Raw genomic sequence first — 14,110 nt, 5'->3', positions numbered from 1 at the left:
GAGATTTATGGTGAGTATTTTGCAGATTTCGCTTTTTGTCACAAAGTTGAAATTTGGAAAAAGAAAAAAAAAAAATACATTTTTCTTTTCTTTCTTAACTTAAAAACAAATGAAAGCTGCAAAATACTTACCATGCCTCTCAGCAAATAGCTTGGGATGTCTACTTTCCAAAATAGGGTCATTTGGGGGGGGTGGGGGGGTGGGGTTTGTGCTATCTTGGCATTTTATGGCCTTCGAAATTGTGATAGGTAGTGAGGAGTGAAATCAAAAATTTATGCCCTTAGAAATCCTGAAGGTGGTGCTTGGTTTTCGGTGCCCTGTACACGGCTAGGCTCCCAAAAAGTCCCACACATGTGGTATCCCCGTACTCAGGAGAAGCAGCAGAATGTATTTTGGGGTGTAATTCCACATATGTCCATGGCATGTTTGAGCAATACATCATTTACTGACAACTTTGTGCAAAAAAAACAAAAGTTTGTCATTTTCCTGCAACTTGTGGCAAAATATAAAATATTCCATGGACTCAGCATGCCTCTCAGCAAATAGCTTGGGGTGTCTACGTTCCAGAATGGGGTCATTTGGGGGGGGTTTGTGCCATCTTGGCATTTTATGGCCTTCAAAACTGTGATAGGTAGTGAGGAGTGAAATCAAAAATTTATGCCCTTAGAAATCCTGAAGGCGGTGCTTGGTTTTCGGGGCCCCGTACGCTGCTAGGCTCCCAAAAAATCCCACACATGTGGTATCCCCGTACTCAGGAGAAGCAGCAGAATTTATTTTGGGGTGTAATTCCACATATGCCCATGGCATGTGTGAGCAATATATCATTTAGTGACAACTTTTTGTAAATATTTTTTTTTTTTTTGTCATTGTTCAGTCACTTGAGACAAAAAAATAAACTATTCAATGGGCTCAACATGCCTCTTAGCAATTTCCTTAGGGTGTCTACTTTCCAAAATAGGGTCATTTGAGGGGGTTTTGTACTGCCCTGCCATTTTAGCACCTCGAGAAATGAGATAGGCAGTCATAAACTAAAAGCTGCATAAATTCCAGAAAATGTACCCTAGTTTGTAGAGGCTATAACTTTTGCGCAAACTAATAAATATACGCTTATTGACATTTTTTTTACCATAGACGTGGCTGAATACATTTTGGCCTAAATGTATGACTAAAATTGAGTTTATTGGATTTTTCTTATAAAAAAATTAGAAAATCTATATTTTTTTTCAAACTTTTTGGTCTTTTTCCGTTTATATTGCAAAAAAATAAAAATCGCAGATCAAATACCATCAAAAGAAAGCTCTATTTGTGGGAAGAAAAGTATAATGCACACATTTTGCAGTTTTCAATAGTCTGTGGGTCAGAGACAAACTGTGAGAAGAAAAACAAGGGAGGTGCAGACCCTAGCACAGTTATTTTCTTTTTATTAGTAATAAAAAATGAAAAATCATCAAACTTTTAAGAGTGCGACGTTCAGCAGCTGACTTCCCCCGATAGCTGCTTGTGTCTTCCTATAGCTGTGAGTGCGGCTAGTTCTCCCTCACAGCTCAGCACACTGCAATTCTGCTTAGCTGCAGCTGAGGCCACTCAGTGCACTCTGCATTTCCCTGTGAAAGAGTAGAAACTGACAGGTGTGGGAACGCTTTACATCTCGAGACTGCTCAGTTGTCACTAAATGTGAGTTTGATCATTTCTATTTTTTTTTTCTTTACTAATGAAGAGATTAACTGAGCTAGGATTTGTTTTTCTTCTGCTTTGTTACTATGGCTTTACCTAGCCACTGGGGACACAACAGATTGCAGGACTGCATTGCTTTTTTAATTCTCAGGGAGAATTTGGACAGCCCGATAATTGAGCATTAAAGAGAAACCACATGCAGCCTTACCTAATTATGGCAACATGTGTAACACCAGGAATAGGACCAGTCACCATACTGATGTTAGCCGACCTCCCACAGCCTGTTTTACATTTTGCCTGCACTGTGTGCACCCCCAAGTTTGATCATGGTCAGTCTAAGTCACTTTTGACATTTGAAAGTCCTCCTCCCATTTTTACCCCCACCTCTGATCCTTTTTGTATCACTCCGATGTGGCTGCAGCTATAGCATATCTGGTTAGTGTCCTGAAGGGTTTTTTGACTTAAATGTCCAGGGTGTTAAACCATACCTTGGCTCCTCGGGTTAAGAGTTCCAGAACATGGTTTTACTGCCTTACTAGCATTAGCTGATATGCACGATTCTGTTAGTGAGCCTATTTAAATCCATTGTGGTAATTGAGATCCTCCAGCACCTTTTCAAACATACTAGGTTTCAAACTCAAACCGTCTATTAAGGTCATCCCCAATCAACAATTTGAAAATGTTATTACTAGAGAGTGGAATTAACCTAATGCCTAATGTTTTTTGCTTTTTTTCTCCATCCTTAAGCAGTCCTCCACCCTTTATCCATTCCTCAGGGAATTAGCTAAGAAGTGGATGGTTTCGAACATAGTGGACATGCCAGTATCTTGCCATAACAGGCTGGCAGTGATTCTTGTTTTTGGAGTCTGCATCCTTTACAAATTCTACAGGCAAAAAGATTTACTCCTTCTCTAAACTATTTTTTTTTTCTGCCACTAGTTCTCTCTGGCTTGTCTGCCTGTGTACCCTGGTTTCACAGGCAGTGGCCACATAAGCTAGAATCCAGCATCAGGAACTGTTTTTGATTTATCTCCCTAGCACCTGCTTAATTTATTGGACCAGTTGGTGCAAGTAGTAAAACTTACCAGTGATGTCTTCCATGTCCCAGAACATGACATTCCTTTTTGCTATCACTTTGGCGTAAAGCCTTGTGTTATAAGTCACCTTTTCTTATTCTTTTAAAGGACATGGTAGTCTTGAGATCTAGGTCATCTTTTCTCCCTATGGCCATTCACAATAGTTGGGGATATTGTGTTTGCTTCCTTTTGTCCTTCACCTAGGCATCCTAACAAGATTGCTTTGCAAACACTAGATGTGGTTAGGGCTATCACAGTTTATCTGACAGCCATGTCTTTACTTCAGAGGACATATTTGTCTGAATTTGTAGGCATTAAGGGACAAGCACCTCCATTCCTAGTTGCTGTCCACTCTGCCAGGGCAGTGAGAGCGTCCTAGTCTTTCAGCATTGGCAGTTGTTTCCCAGATATAGTGAGGAAAAAAAGTATTCGATCCCCTGCTGATTTTGTATGTTTGCCCACTAACAGAAATGATCAGTCTATCATTTTAATGGTAGGTTTATTTTAACAGTAAGAGACAGAACAACAACAAAAATATCCAGTGTGCAGAGGGTCCATCCATAATTTGTATTGTTTAATATGTGGTCATACCCCTTTAGCACCTGTTAGTTCAACTACATGTACAAGCTATTGGGATTTGAGCACAGGTATATCTTTTGTCTGTTGTAACAGGTCACTGACCAGATCTGAACCTGGTTGCTCTCCCCCACCTTGGGTCTTTATGCCCCATGTTGGCATTGTGTTCACCTTAGCATTTGCAGTGGCAAGGCAGTGTAGGACTGGCCTGGAAGAGGGATGCACTTGGTCAGCTTAAACATGTATTGCAATATATATGTGAACTAAATAGCCCTGTTTTTTATTGCATAGTTTGTTGGGAAGGGTGAAAGCAGTGTGCAGAGGGGGTCCATCCAGAATTTGAAGTTTTTCTGCTAAGGGGACAACTTCACTGCATCAAAGGTACAATGAACAGGGCCATGTACCATCAAATCTTGGGTCAGAAACTCCTTCCCTCAGCCAGGACATTGAAAAGGGGTTGTGGATGGGTATTCCAGCATAATGACCCAAAACACATGGCCAAGGCAACAGAGGAGTGGCTCAAGAAGAAGCACATTAAGGTCATGGAGTGGCCTAGATAGTCTCCAGACCTTAATACCATAGAAAATATGTGGAGGGAGCTGAAAGTTCAGGTTGTAAAATGTCAGCCTCGAAACCTTAATGACTTGGAGAGGATCTGCAAACATGAGTGGGACAAAATCCCTCCTGAGATGTGTGCAAACCTGGTGGCCAACTACAAGAAATGTCTGACCTCTGTGATTGCCAACAAGGGTTTTGCCACCAAGTACATGTTTTGCGAAGGGGTCAAATACTTATTTCACTCATTAAAATGCAAACCAATTTAGAACTTTTTTGAAATGCGTTTTACTGGATATTTTTTTTGTTCTGTCTCTCACTGTTAAAATAAACCTACCATTAAAATTATAGACTGATTATTTCTTTGTGAGTGGGCAAATGTAAACAATCAGCAGGGGATCAAATACTTTTTTCCCTCACTGTATATATGAGGCAGTTGCCTGGACTTTGATTTTTGATCTTCAGATTCTAGTTTTGGATGCAAGTCCATGATCTTTGAGGGGTCCCCTTGGCACTGGTTTTTACACAGCCCTGGGACTGTTTTAAGACACCCCATCAGTAGAAGAGTAACTAATCGGGTCACCCAGTGACCGCTGGGAGAAAAAAAAGACTTTGTACTTTCCTTTTCTCCACTATTTTATTAAGGGACGTTCTTTCCTCCCATGTTTGTTATTGTTTTTTATGACCTGTTACCAATAATATTTACCTGTCACCAATAAAATGTTTTATTAGGAAGTTTTTCTTCTGTTACTACCACTGCTACTCCTACGCTTGTCAGAACATGCCACGTTATAGCCATTAAATTGGCAGCTATACCCATCAGTACAGACTGACTGTATTTCTAATTATTTACTAGAAAAAAATGATTTTGCAAGTAAATAAATTCTCTTTTTCTAATCGTATTGTGCATGTCACAGGCTTCCATTAATCAAGATCAAGGATTATATGCTGCCATCTTCAAATGAGGACAATGGCAAACAAAGCCGTTAGGGCAGTCCATATAACCCCCCCACACACACTCCAAGTGATCCTCAGTTTTTGCTAGTGTTCTCAGGTGATGGACGACCTCTCTCTATGGAGTGCAGGTTTCTGGTGTTTAATCCTGATTTCTACTATTAACACGGAGAAGTCCTTTCACTACCTACCTGCATCCGCTACCGCAGTTAAACCTTACAGCTTCTGAATCTGCAACCCCTCAGCAGCACTTGGGGAAACTGTGCCCAGAACCTGCCACACCGAAGATGCAGGGCCATTCTGTCATGTTGCCTCTGGCACTGGACTCTTCCTTTGTGACACACCCTTGGTACAGTAGTATAGTGAGGTGCAGTTAGCTGCAGGGAGCCATACATGTCCAGAGCAGTGGCAGTCTGCATCAGTGTGACCCAGTCTCTGAAGACTCCTGTGGAGAGGGGTATGCCCTCCTGTAACGGGTGAAATGGGGAGTCTTTAACTGCTAGGTTCTACCCTAGGAAAGAGTCAGTGCTTTCCTCTGTATGGACCCCCAAACTACCTTATCACCCAGTCCACTTCCTTCCAACTGCTATTGCTGGAGGTTGTAGCTAGACCCCGGATCCCTTACAGGGGTGGGAGGTGTGAGTTCCCTAGGCTGATGTCGCTGGGCTGCTGCCAAATGATTTTGGCATGGCCATTACATAAAGTGCAATTTTTTTGCTTGTTGGGCTGGGAGGACTCCATGGAACGAAAATTGTCAATCGTCAAGGGAGTCCATAAATATTATTGCGCTAAGGGTTATTACCCTATCCCTGCTGTGGTGGACCGACCAGCTTCAGGGTAGTCAATTGGCAGATGGACTTTCTTAGTCTTCAGCACCTCTGATCTCTTTACCCTCAAATGTTCTGGGACATCTGTCACCGTTGGGAGAAACTGGACAGAATCGGGGATCTTTGCTGATGCTGTGGGTTTAGCTCCAGCTGATATAGTTACATAGTAGGTGAGGTTGAAAAAAAGACCATCAAGTCCAACCTATGAATATACATCTTCTGTCTGCTACGGAATCTTCTTTGGCTGCATCCCAAGATTGAGGAAGGCATCCCAGTAATCTTGGTGGCATCAAGTTTGTAGAGGCATCAAGTCTGGGCCAGTTGGCGCAAAATTACTTGTTACTTAGAATTCTCTTACTTCTGAGAAACATTCTGTGAGCAGCTCTTGGCTGACTCAACCTGCTGCCTCAATAGGCACTCTGCCATCCAGCTTTACGTCCACCACCTTGAAGAAGCCCAAGACCTCTCAGAAGTACTACCATTGCACTTAGAAGGCTTACTTTGTATGGTGTGAGGAACGTAAGTTTTATGCTAGACAACACTCAGTGAGATGTGTGCTAAAGTGGAGACAGAAAGTATTCAGACCCCCTTAAATTTTTCACTCTTTGTTATATTGCAGCCATTTGCTAAAATCAAGTTCATTTTTTTTCCTCATTAATGTACACACAGCACCCCATATTGACAGAAAAACTTTGTTTAGGAAAGCCACACACCTGTCTATATAAGACCTTACAGCTCACAGTGCATTTCAGAGCAAATGAGAATCATGAGGTCAAAGGAACTGCCGGAAGATCTGGCCAAGGTTACAAAAAAATTTCTGCTGCACTTAAGATTCCTAAGAGCACAATGGCCTCCATAATCCTTAAATGGAAGGCGTTTGGGACGACCAGACCCCTTCCTAGAGCTGGCCATCCGGCCAAACTGAGCTTGGTGAGAGAGGTAAAGAAGAACCCAAAGATCACTGTGGCTGAGCTCCAGAGGTGCGGTCGGGAGATGGGAGAAAGTTGTAGAAAGTCAACCATCACTGCAGCCCTCCACCAGTCGGGGCTTTATGGCAGAGTGGCCTGACAGAAGCCTCTCCTCAGTGCAAGACACATGAAAGCCCGCATGGAGTTTGCTAAAAAGAACACCTGAAGGACTCCAAGATGGTTTGATGAGACCAAGAAAGAACTTTTTGGCCTTAATTCTAAGCGGTATGTGTGGAGAAAATAAGGCACTGCTCATCACCTGTGCAATACAGTCCCAACAGTGAAGCATGGTGGTGGCAGCATCATGCTGTGGGGGTGTTTTTCAGCTGCAGGGACAGGACGACTGGTTGCAATCGAGGGAAAGATCAATGCGGCCAAGTACAGGGATATCCTGGACGTAAACCTTCTCCAGAGTGTTCAGGACCTCAGACTGGGCCGAAGGTTTACCTTCCAACAAGACAATGACCCTAAGCACACAGCTAAAATAACAAAGGAGTGGCTTCACAACAACTCCGTGACTGTTCTTGAATGGCCCAGCCAGAGCCCTGACTTAAACCCTATTGAGCATCTCTGGAGAGACCTAAAAATGGCTGTCCACCAACGTTTACCATCCAACCTGACAGAACTGGAGAGGATCTGTAAGGAGGAATGGCAGAGGATCCCCAAATCCAGGTGTGAAAAACTCATGGCTGTAGTAAATCAAAAGGGTGCTTCTACTAAATACTGAGCAAAGGGTCTGAATACTTAGAACCATGTGATATTTCAGTTTTTCTTTTTTAATAAATCTGCAAAAATGTCAACAATTCTGTGTTTTCCTGTCAATATGGGGTGCTGTGTGTACATTAATGAGGAAAAAAATTAACTTAAATGATTTTAGCAAATGGCTGCAATATAACAAAGAGTGAAAAATTTAAGGGAGTCTGAATACTTTCCGCCCCCAGTGTATATGTGTTTGTCCTTTCTCGAGTCTAGGCTGATCAACACTTGGCCTTGAGCACCCTTAAGAATCAAGTTTTGGCCTTAATTATTCCTTTTCGGTTACCACTAATTTGCTGGTAAAGGCCTTTGTTCAGGATGTGGCTCGCATAGCATACCCCGTTCTTTCACCAGCCTCAGCTTAAGATCTTAGTCTGGTCTTGTCAGCTCTATAGAAGTCTCCCTTTGAGACCATACGGCGTATTCCCCTGCCTGACCGTATTGAAAGTTGTTTTTTTCATGTCTGTCATGCCAGTGAGACAGGTCTTGGAACTGACTACCTTATCTTGTAAAGAACCATTTATTGTTCTTTACAGGGACAAGATGGTGTTGAGGCCTCAGGCCTCCTTTCTTCCCAAGTGGGTTTCTCCCTTCAGCTTAATCAGTACATCGCCCTTCCTTCTCTTTGTCTAGCTCCAAAGCATCCCAAAAAGATTTTTCCATGCTGCTTCGATGTGGTGCGCACAGTGTGGGTTTACCTCTTGGCCACTGATTCCAACTCAAAACTCAAATTCTCTTTTAGTCCTACCTGCTCCCTCAAGGGGTATCCTGCGTATCATACCACTATTTCTGAGTGACTTAGGCAGGTTCTATCTATGGCATATGCTTTGAAAGATAGGAGTTCTTCATTTCCTGTCTAGGTTCACTTGACTTATTCAGTGGGTACCTTTTCAGCACCGGGTGTCTGTTTCTCAGATTTTCATGGCCACCTCCTGGTTCTCTGCTTATATGTTTTAAGTTTTACCAGGTGGATGTTCAGCCAGCTTCAGTAATAAGGTGCTTCAAGCTGTTCTCTGGGAATCAGATTGTTTTATTTTGGCCTGGTTTCCATTTTATTATGTGTTATCCACCCCACAATTGTATTGCTTAGTGTCATTCTGTTTTTCTTACCCGTAAAATCCTTTAGTAAAGGATTTTTTCTTTGGCAAAGAAAAAGGATTTTATAGTTCAATAAACCTTATTTTTTGTGCCATCCCCCCCCCCGTCAAGGAGCGTTTGGGAAAGTAGCACTGTGCTGATGTTTCGCATCATTGCCTATACTGCCATATATAGATGGCATAACATGTGCATTACATGTATGTATGTATGTGAGAAAGTCCTAGTCTGCAAACAAATGTTCAGAAGTATAGGTACCATTAGGCCCTAAAAGTAGAATAGTTCAAAATAGTGGTGCACCGAAATGAAAATTTGGGTGCCGAAACCGAAAATTCAGGATGCACTTAGCTAAAATTGACAGTTTAAAAAATATATATATTTTTTATAAATAATTGTATTGTATTCGACTTTTTAATTAATATCATAAATTTAAATGAATAGAATTTATTGTCGCCCATTATCGGCACCTTTTGAAGCGGTGTTAAAAATCCTGCTTGCTGCATTTTGATGCATATTTGGTCAGCTCCTCCCCATTGAAATGCATTAAAAACGCAGCAAGATGCCAATAATGGCTGCCGAAAACACCCGCGATTTTGCTGCGATTTTACCATGCTTATGGTTTGTTTTTCATAGGTCACTGGACTCAAAATATGCATCAAAAACACAACACGTGCATTTTTGATGCATTTTTTTGAGTCCCGTGACCTATGAAAAACAAACCTTAAGCATGGTAAAATTGCAGCAAAATCGTGGGTGTTTTCAGCAGCCATTATTGGCATCTGTTTAGGTTTCGGCACAATGCTGAAAACATCTTTTTTGGCCGATAATTTTTGGCAGCCGAAATTCCAGTGCATCACTAGTTCAAAATGAAATCAAATGTTTTTCTGTTTTTACTAAAATAACAAAGCAAAGCACCCCAGTCTTTTGTCAGCATTTGAAGCAGTTTCTGCACACAGAGAAAAAGAGTATTGTTTATTAATCATCTTTCATTTTCAGATTGCTGGATTTGACATCGATGGAACAATTATCACAACAAAGTCAGGAAAAGTCTTCCCAACTAATGCTGATGATTGGAGGTAACATAATTCATCGTATTTGATACTTACAGCTTGAATCTAGGCCATTTTTACCAATGATAAAATTGGCTTTCAGCCAGTGAAAAAAAAAAAAGCAACTTGGGCTGCAATACTGACCATTTAATTTGGAGCTGCCCGTGCAGTACATCTGAATAAGGATTTTTGCACTCTCTTTAAAATCCTGTTCTCTAAGTTTATTGACAGATACAGCTCTCACACCTCAATTGTCTGTGTTGAAGTTTGTTCGGTTTGTACTGCTTTGTTAAAAATTTTGCATCCCTAGCAGTCTGGAGGGTTTGGCCACCAGGAGGTGACATTATTTAACGATCAGAGCTGTGTCCACCAATTAAGTTAGAGAAAACATTTTTAAGGTCAGTTCAAAAATCCTATTTTTATGCATGCCATATTCAACTTGGTGATCATTTAAAGCCCAACACCAGGTTTGGGCCTCTGCTCTCAAACTGCTATATATATATATATATATATATATATATATATATATATATATATATATATATATATATATATATATATATATATATACCGTGTTTATCGGCATATAACACGCACTTTTTTCCCCTGAAAATCGGGAAAATCGTGGGTGCGTGTTATAGGCCGACCCCCCCCCCAATTTTGTGTGATCGGAGCGATTGCCGCGATCGCCGCCGACATACACAGCCGTGTGTAAATTCAAATATGGCGCCGAGACTGCAGGGACTCGGCGGAGCCGAGATACACATACCCGAGAGTCCTCGGCTTTTCTCGCCGCCGCTTACAGTCCCGCCCATAGGGCAGGACTGTAAGCGGCGATGAAAAAAGCCGGGGACTCTCGAGTATGTGTATCTCGGCTCCGCCGAGTCCCTGCAGTCTCGGCGCCATATTTGAATTTACACATACGCTGTGTATGTCGGCAGGGATCGCGGCGATCCCACAAAGCTGCACGGGGGCAAGGCTGCACGGGGGCAAGGCTGCACTGACAAGGCTGCACTGGGGCAAAGCTGCACTGACAAGGCTGCAATGGACACTGGGGCAAGGCTGCACTGACAATTCTGCACAGGGGCAAAGCTGCACTGACAATTCTGCGCTGGGGCAAAGCTGCACTGACAAGGCTGCAATAGACACTGGAGCAAAGCTGCACTGACACTGAAAAGCCTGCAGATGGACACCGATAACGCTGCATTGATGGGCATTTTAATGTAAGTTTTTCTTCCTTAAACTTTACTCCTAAAAGTTTTTTTCCTTAAAATTCCCTCCTAAACTTGGGGTGCGTGTTATACGCCGGCGCGTGTTATACGCCGATAAATACGGTATAATATATATGCAGACGTTTTAGGCAGGTGTGAAAAAATTTGTGAGTTTTTGAAGTAACTCAGCAAGCAAGCTGTTCCAAACATCTTGGAGAATGAAACACATATATTCTGTGGATGTAGGCTGCCTCACATCCGTCTGTCTCTTCATGTAATCTCAGAAAGACCTGATAATGTTGAGATCAGGGCTCTGTGGGGGCTCAACCATCACTTTCAGGACTCCTTGTTGTTCTTTATGCTGAAGATAGTTTTTAATGACATTGGCTGTATGTTTTGGGTTGTCCTGCTTCAGAAAAAATTTGGGGCCAGTCACACGTTTCCCTGAAGGTATGACATGATAGATAAGTATCTGCCTGTATTTCTTATCGTACATCACAGGACACAGAGCCATAGTAGTTACTATGTGGGTTATGGGCCACCTTCAGGTGATGGACACTGGTCTTAGGAAGTCCACTCCCTATATAACCGCTTCCACTACTGGGAGTACCTCAGTTTTTTCGCCAGTGTCTAAGGTGTTGGTCATGAGTAAAGATGTGCTGTGCTGAGCGTCACTGGAGCAATCCTTGCTGGGGCTAGCTATGCAGCCTGATCCATTCAAAGTGTCTTTTAGGCTGAATTGAATGGTACCCAGGCCTCGTGTCAGAAGAAACGAGGTTTTACCTGTAACGCTTCTCTTTTTAGAGTGCTGGACCCCGGGATCCAGTACTTTGGTATTTTGGAGCCATAAAGTTTTACTGGCGGGGTGTTATTACAGGGCCAGGAGTATGGGTTCCCCGAGGGTCCCCGGTTCCTGACGGTTTAACGGAACCCACCGTGAAGATTGGGTCTGTTGGTTTTTACCACAGAAAGCCCTGCGGCGGGAAAGGTAAGTGGAGTTTTTTCTAAGAAACTTTTAAAATTTTCTTATGAAAAAAGTAAAATGTTGTCATGCCTAAGAGTCACCACTAGGGGCTGTATGGAGCACGTACCTTCTCATGCTTTTCTCAGAGATCACACTGTGTCACAGAAGCAGCAGGCTTTTTTCCTCCGGCTAGCAGGCAGACCTCCGGTACGTTCCGGGGCGGATTTTGCTTCACCAGGCACCCCCCACCTGGGCTGAACTCTCCCCCTCTTCACAAGGCTGAACATTAGGAGAGAGCTAAAGAAGGATCGGCAATACCGTTTTTTCTTTCACCGCCCCTAGCACGGCGGCGGCTTCCTCCTTGCCATCCCTCCCTCCCACACAAGCCGATCCCAGCGGATCGGAGGCCTGCGCTCGCGCGGGAAAACTTTTTTTAAAAAAAGAAAGGAGGGGGATGCGATGGAGGGGGCGGGGCTTAGCGCAGTGTTGGCGTCCTCCAACGCCGGCGCGGGAGTATGTTGTAAAAACTCAATTTGGGCTGGCTGCAAGTTGTCGGAGGGACACAAGAGCTAAGAGGGGCATGAAAGAGGTTTGGTGACACAGGCATTTCCTATTTGACACATTTACTATTTGCGTCAGGCTGAGCATTAATAGCAGCGGCAGTGGCTGAACTATTGCTCAAGCAGTGAATGCGATTTCTTCTGATAGTACCTCTGCTTTTGTGCATCAGGCTAAGGTCAGAAGGGGGGTTGAAACACCCACAAAAAAGGGCTAAAAAGGTCTCCCTCATGCTCTGGAAAGCCTACTCATCACTACAATGGCATCCTCCCCTGAGAGGGGGTAGCTGGTCAGAGTGAGCATTGGGGCCATGAAATGTTTGCATCTGTTTTCAACACTGCAGCCCCTGTTTATGTTACTAAAAAGGTCTTTTTTTCCTCAGCCATGATAGGATTGAATAAAAAAAAAAAAAGGTTAGCGGCTTTAATCGCATCCCAGTGTGGGACAAAATGCGACAGGCTCTCTTGCATTACCCAGGACCCTCAAACTGAGGAACTAGGGGCAGGAGAAGATGAATTCCCTCAGGGGACCGCAGTGAAGCTAATGACCCCTCTTCTGAGGTGTCAAAAGCGGGTGGATCAGCTTTCACAATCTGAAAGATTAATGGTGCAATTTCTTGCTGAATGGTCCGCTCCACATTTATGTACCCTTAATTGAGTGTTTGGGTTCGCTAAAGCCTCCTCAAGCTGTGCATGCCTTTCCTGTCCATTCATTGCTGGAAAAGCTTTTTGTATCTGAGTGGGATCACCCAGATAAGCATTTTTTCCCCTCCTTAAAATTTTTTTTCACACTTTATTCTATGGTGGAGAAAATTCACTAAAAGTGGGGTATACCAACAATTAATGCTGCTATATTCTCTGGGAATAAGAGTTTGACTTTTCCGGCAGATAGTGCTCAAATGCTTAGGGCTCCAACGGATAAAAAGTTGGAATTCCTATTATTATTAAAAAAAAAAAAAAAACACTTTTTTCTCTGGCAGATTGAGTGTCTCAGCCTGCACTGATAGTAATTGGTTAATCGTTGAGAGACCAATTTAAACAGGTGTTCAAGGTTATCCTGCTCAACAGGCCCAGGATCTGGCAGCTTTATGTTTGCAATAGTTGCTGTGAAAGATTCTATCCTTCAGACCTTGCACCCTTCGCTAAGCGCCATTCAAGAAGCTCCTGGCTAGTCTTCCTTTTTGCAGTGAAACAGCTATTTGGGGATGTTTTGGATAATACATCCAAAGAAATTCTAGTGGAAAAAGTACCCCTTTGCCATTTAAGAAAAGGAGTAAATGTATTTTAAAAACTCCAGGCAGTCACGCCTGCCTCCGCTGTCAAGTTCAAAAGGTAATCCTCAGGGTCAACCCCATGGACAAAGGAGGTCTTGGGGGAGGAAATCCACAAAACACTGAAGCCTCCTTATGAAGAGGCGCCCCCGCTTGCTCGACTAGGGGGAATTCTTCTGCAGTTCTCAAGGATCTGGCAGGAAGAGTGTCGAGACAGATGGGGGACTTCCTCAATAGCTCCAAGGTACAAACTGGAGTTCTGAGAGTTCCTGTCTCCTCGTTTTCTCAGATCAAACGTTCCTAAGGATCCAGAGAAAAAGAGGTCTTTCTCTCAAGCATTAGACCATCTTTTGGCAAAAAATGATCATGGTGGTCCCCATGTAAGAGCAGAGGTTGGGGTTTGGTTCAAACCTTTTTTTCCAAAACCAAATGGATATTCTGGATCTCAAAAATCTAAATTCAATTCCTGAATATAACCACTCTCTTTTCGCAGGGAGTCAATCCAATCAGTTATCTCCATCCTACAAAGAGGAGAACTTCTGGCGTCAGTCGACATCAAAGATGCATACCTCCATGT

General features: G+C 43.0%; 1 protein-coding gene across 6 annotated transcripts in view; it reads left to right on the top strand.

Moving 5' to 3' along the window:
* The window catches only part of PNKP (polynucleotide kinase 3'-phosphatase), a 409,941-nt gene that overhangs the window by 119,408 nt on the left and 276,423 nt on the right, over nucleotides 1-14,110 (top strand). For all 6 annotated transcript variants that reach the window (XM_073602264.1, XM_073602267.1, XM_073602263.1 and 3 more), the window contains one exon: nucleotides 9,478-9,557. In XM_073602264.1, coding sequence (XP_073458365.1) covers nucleotides 9,478-9,557 — 80 coding nt within the window. The remainder of the gene's footprint in view (nucleotides 1-9,477; nucleotides 9,558-14,110) is intronic.

This window comes from Aquarana catesbeiana, linkage group LG10 (genome assembly GCF_042186555.1).
Source record: "Aquarana catesbeiana isolate 2022-GZ linkage group LG10, ASM4218655v1, whole genome shotgun sequence".
In the NCBI taxonomy this organism is placed as follows: domain Eukaryota; kingdom Metazoa; phylum Chordata; class Amphibia; order Anura; family Ranidae; genus Aquarana; species Aquarana catesbeiana.
Note: the sequence above shows the minus strand (reverse complement) of the source record. Positions and strands in the feature narration are given on the sequence as shown.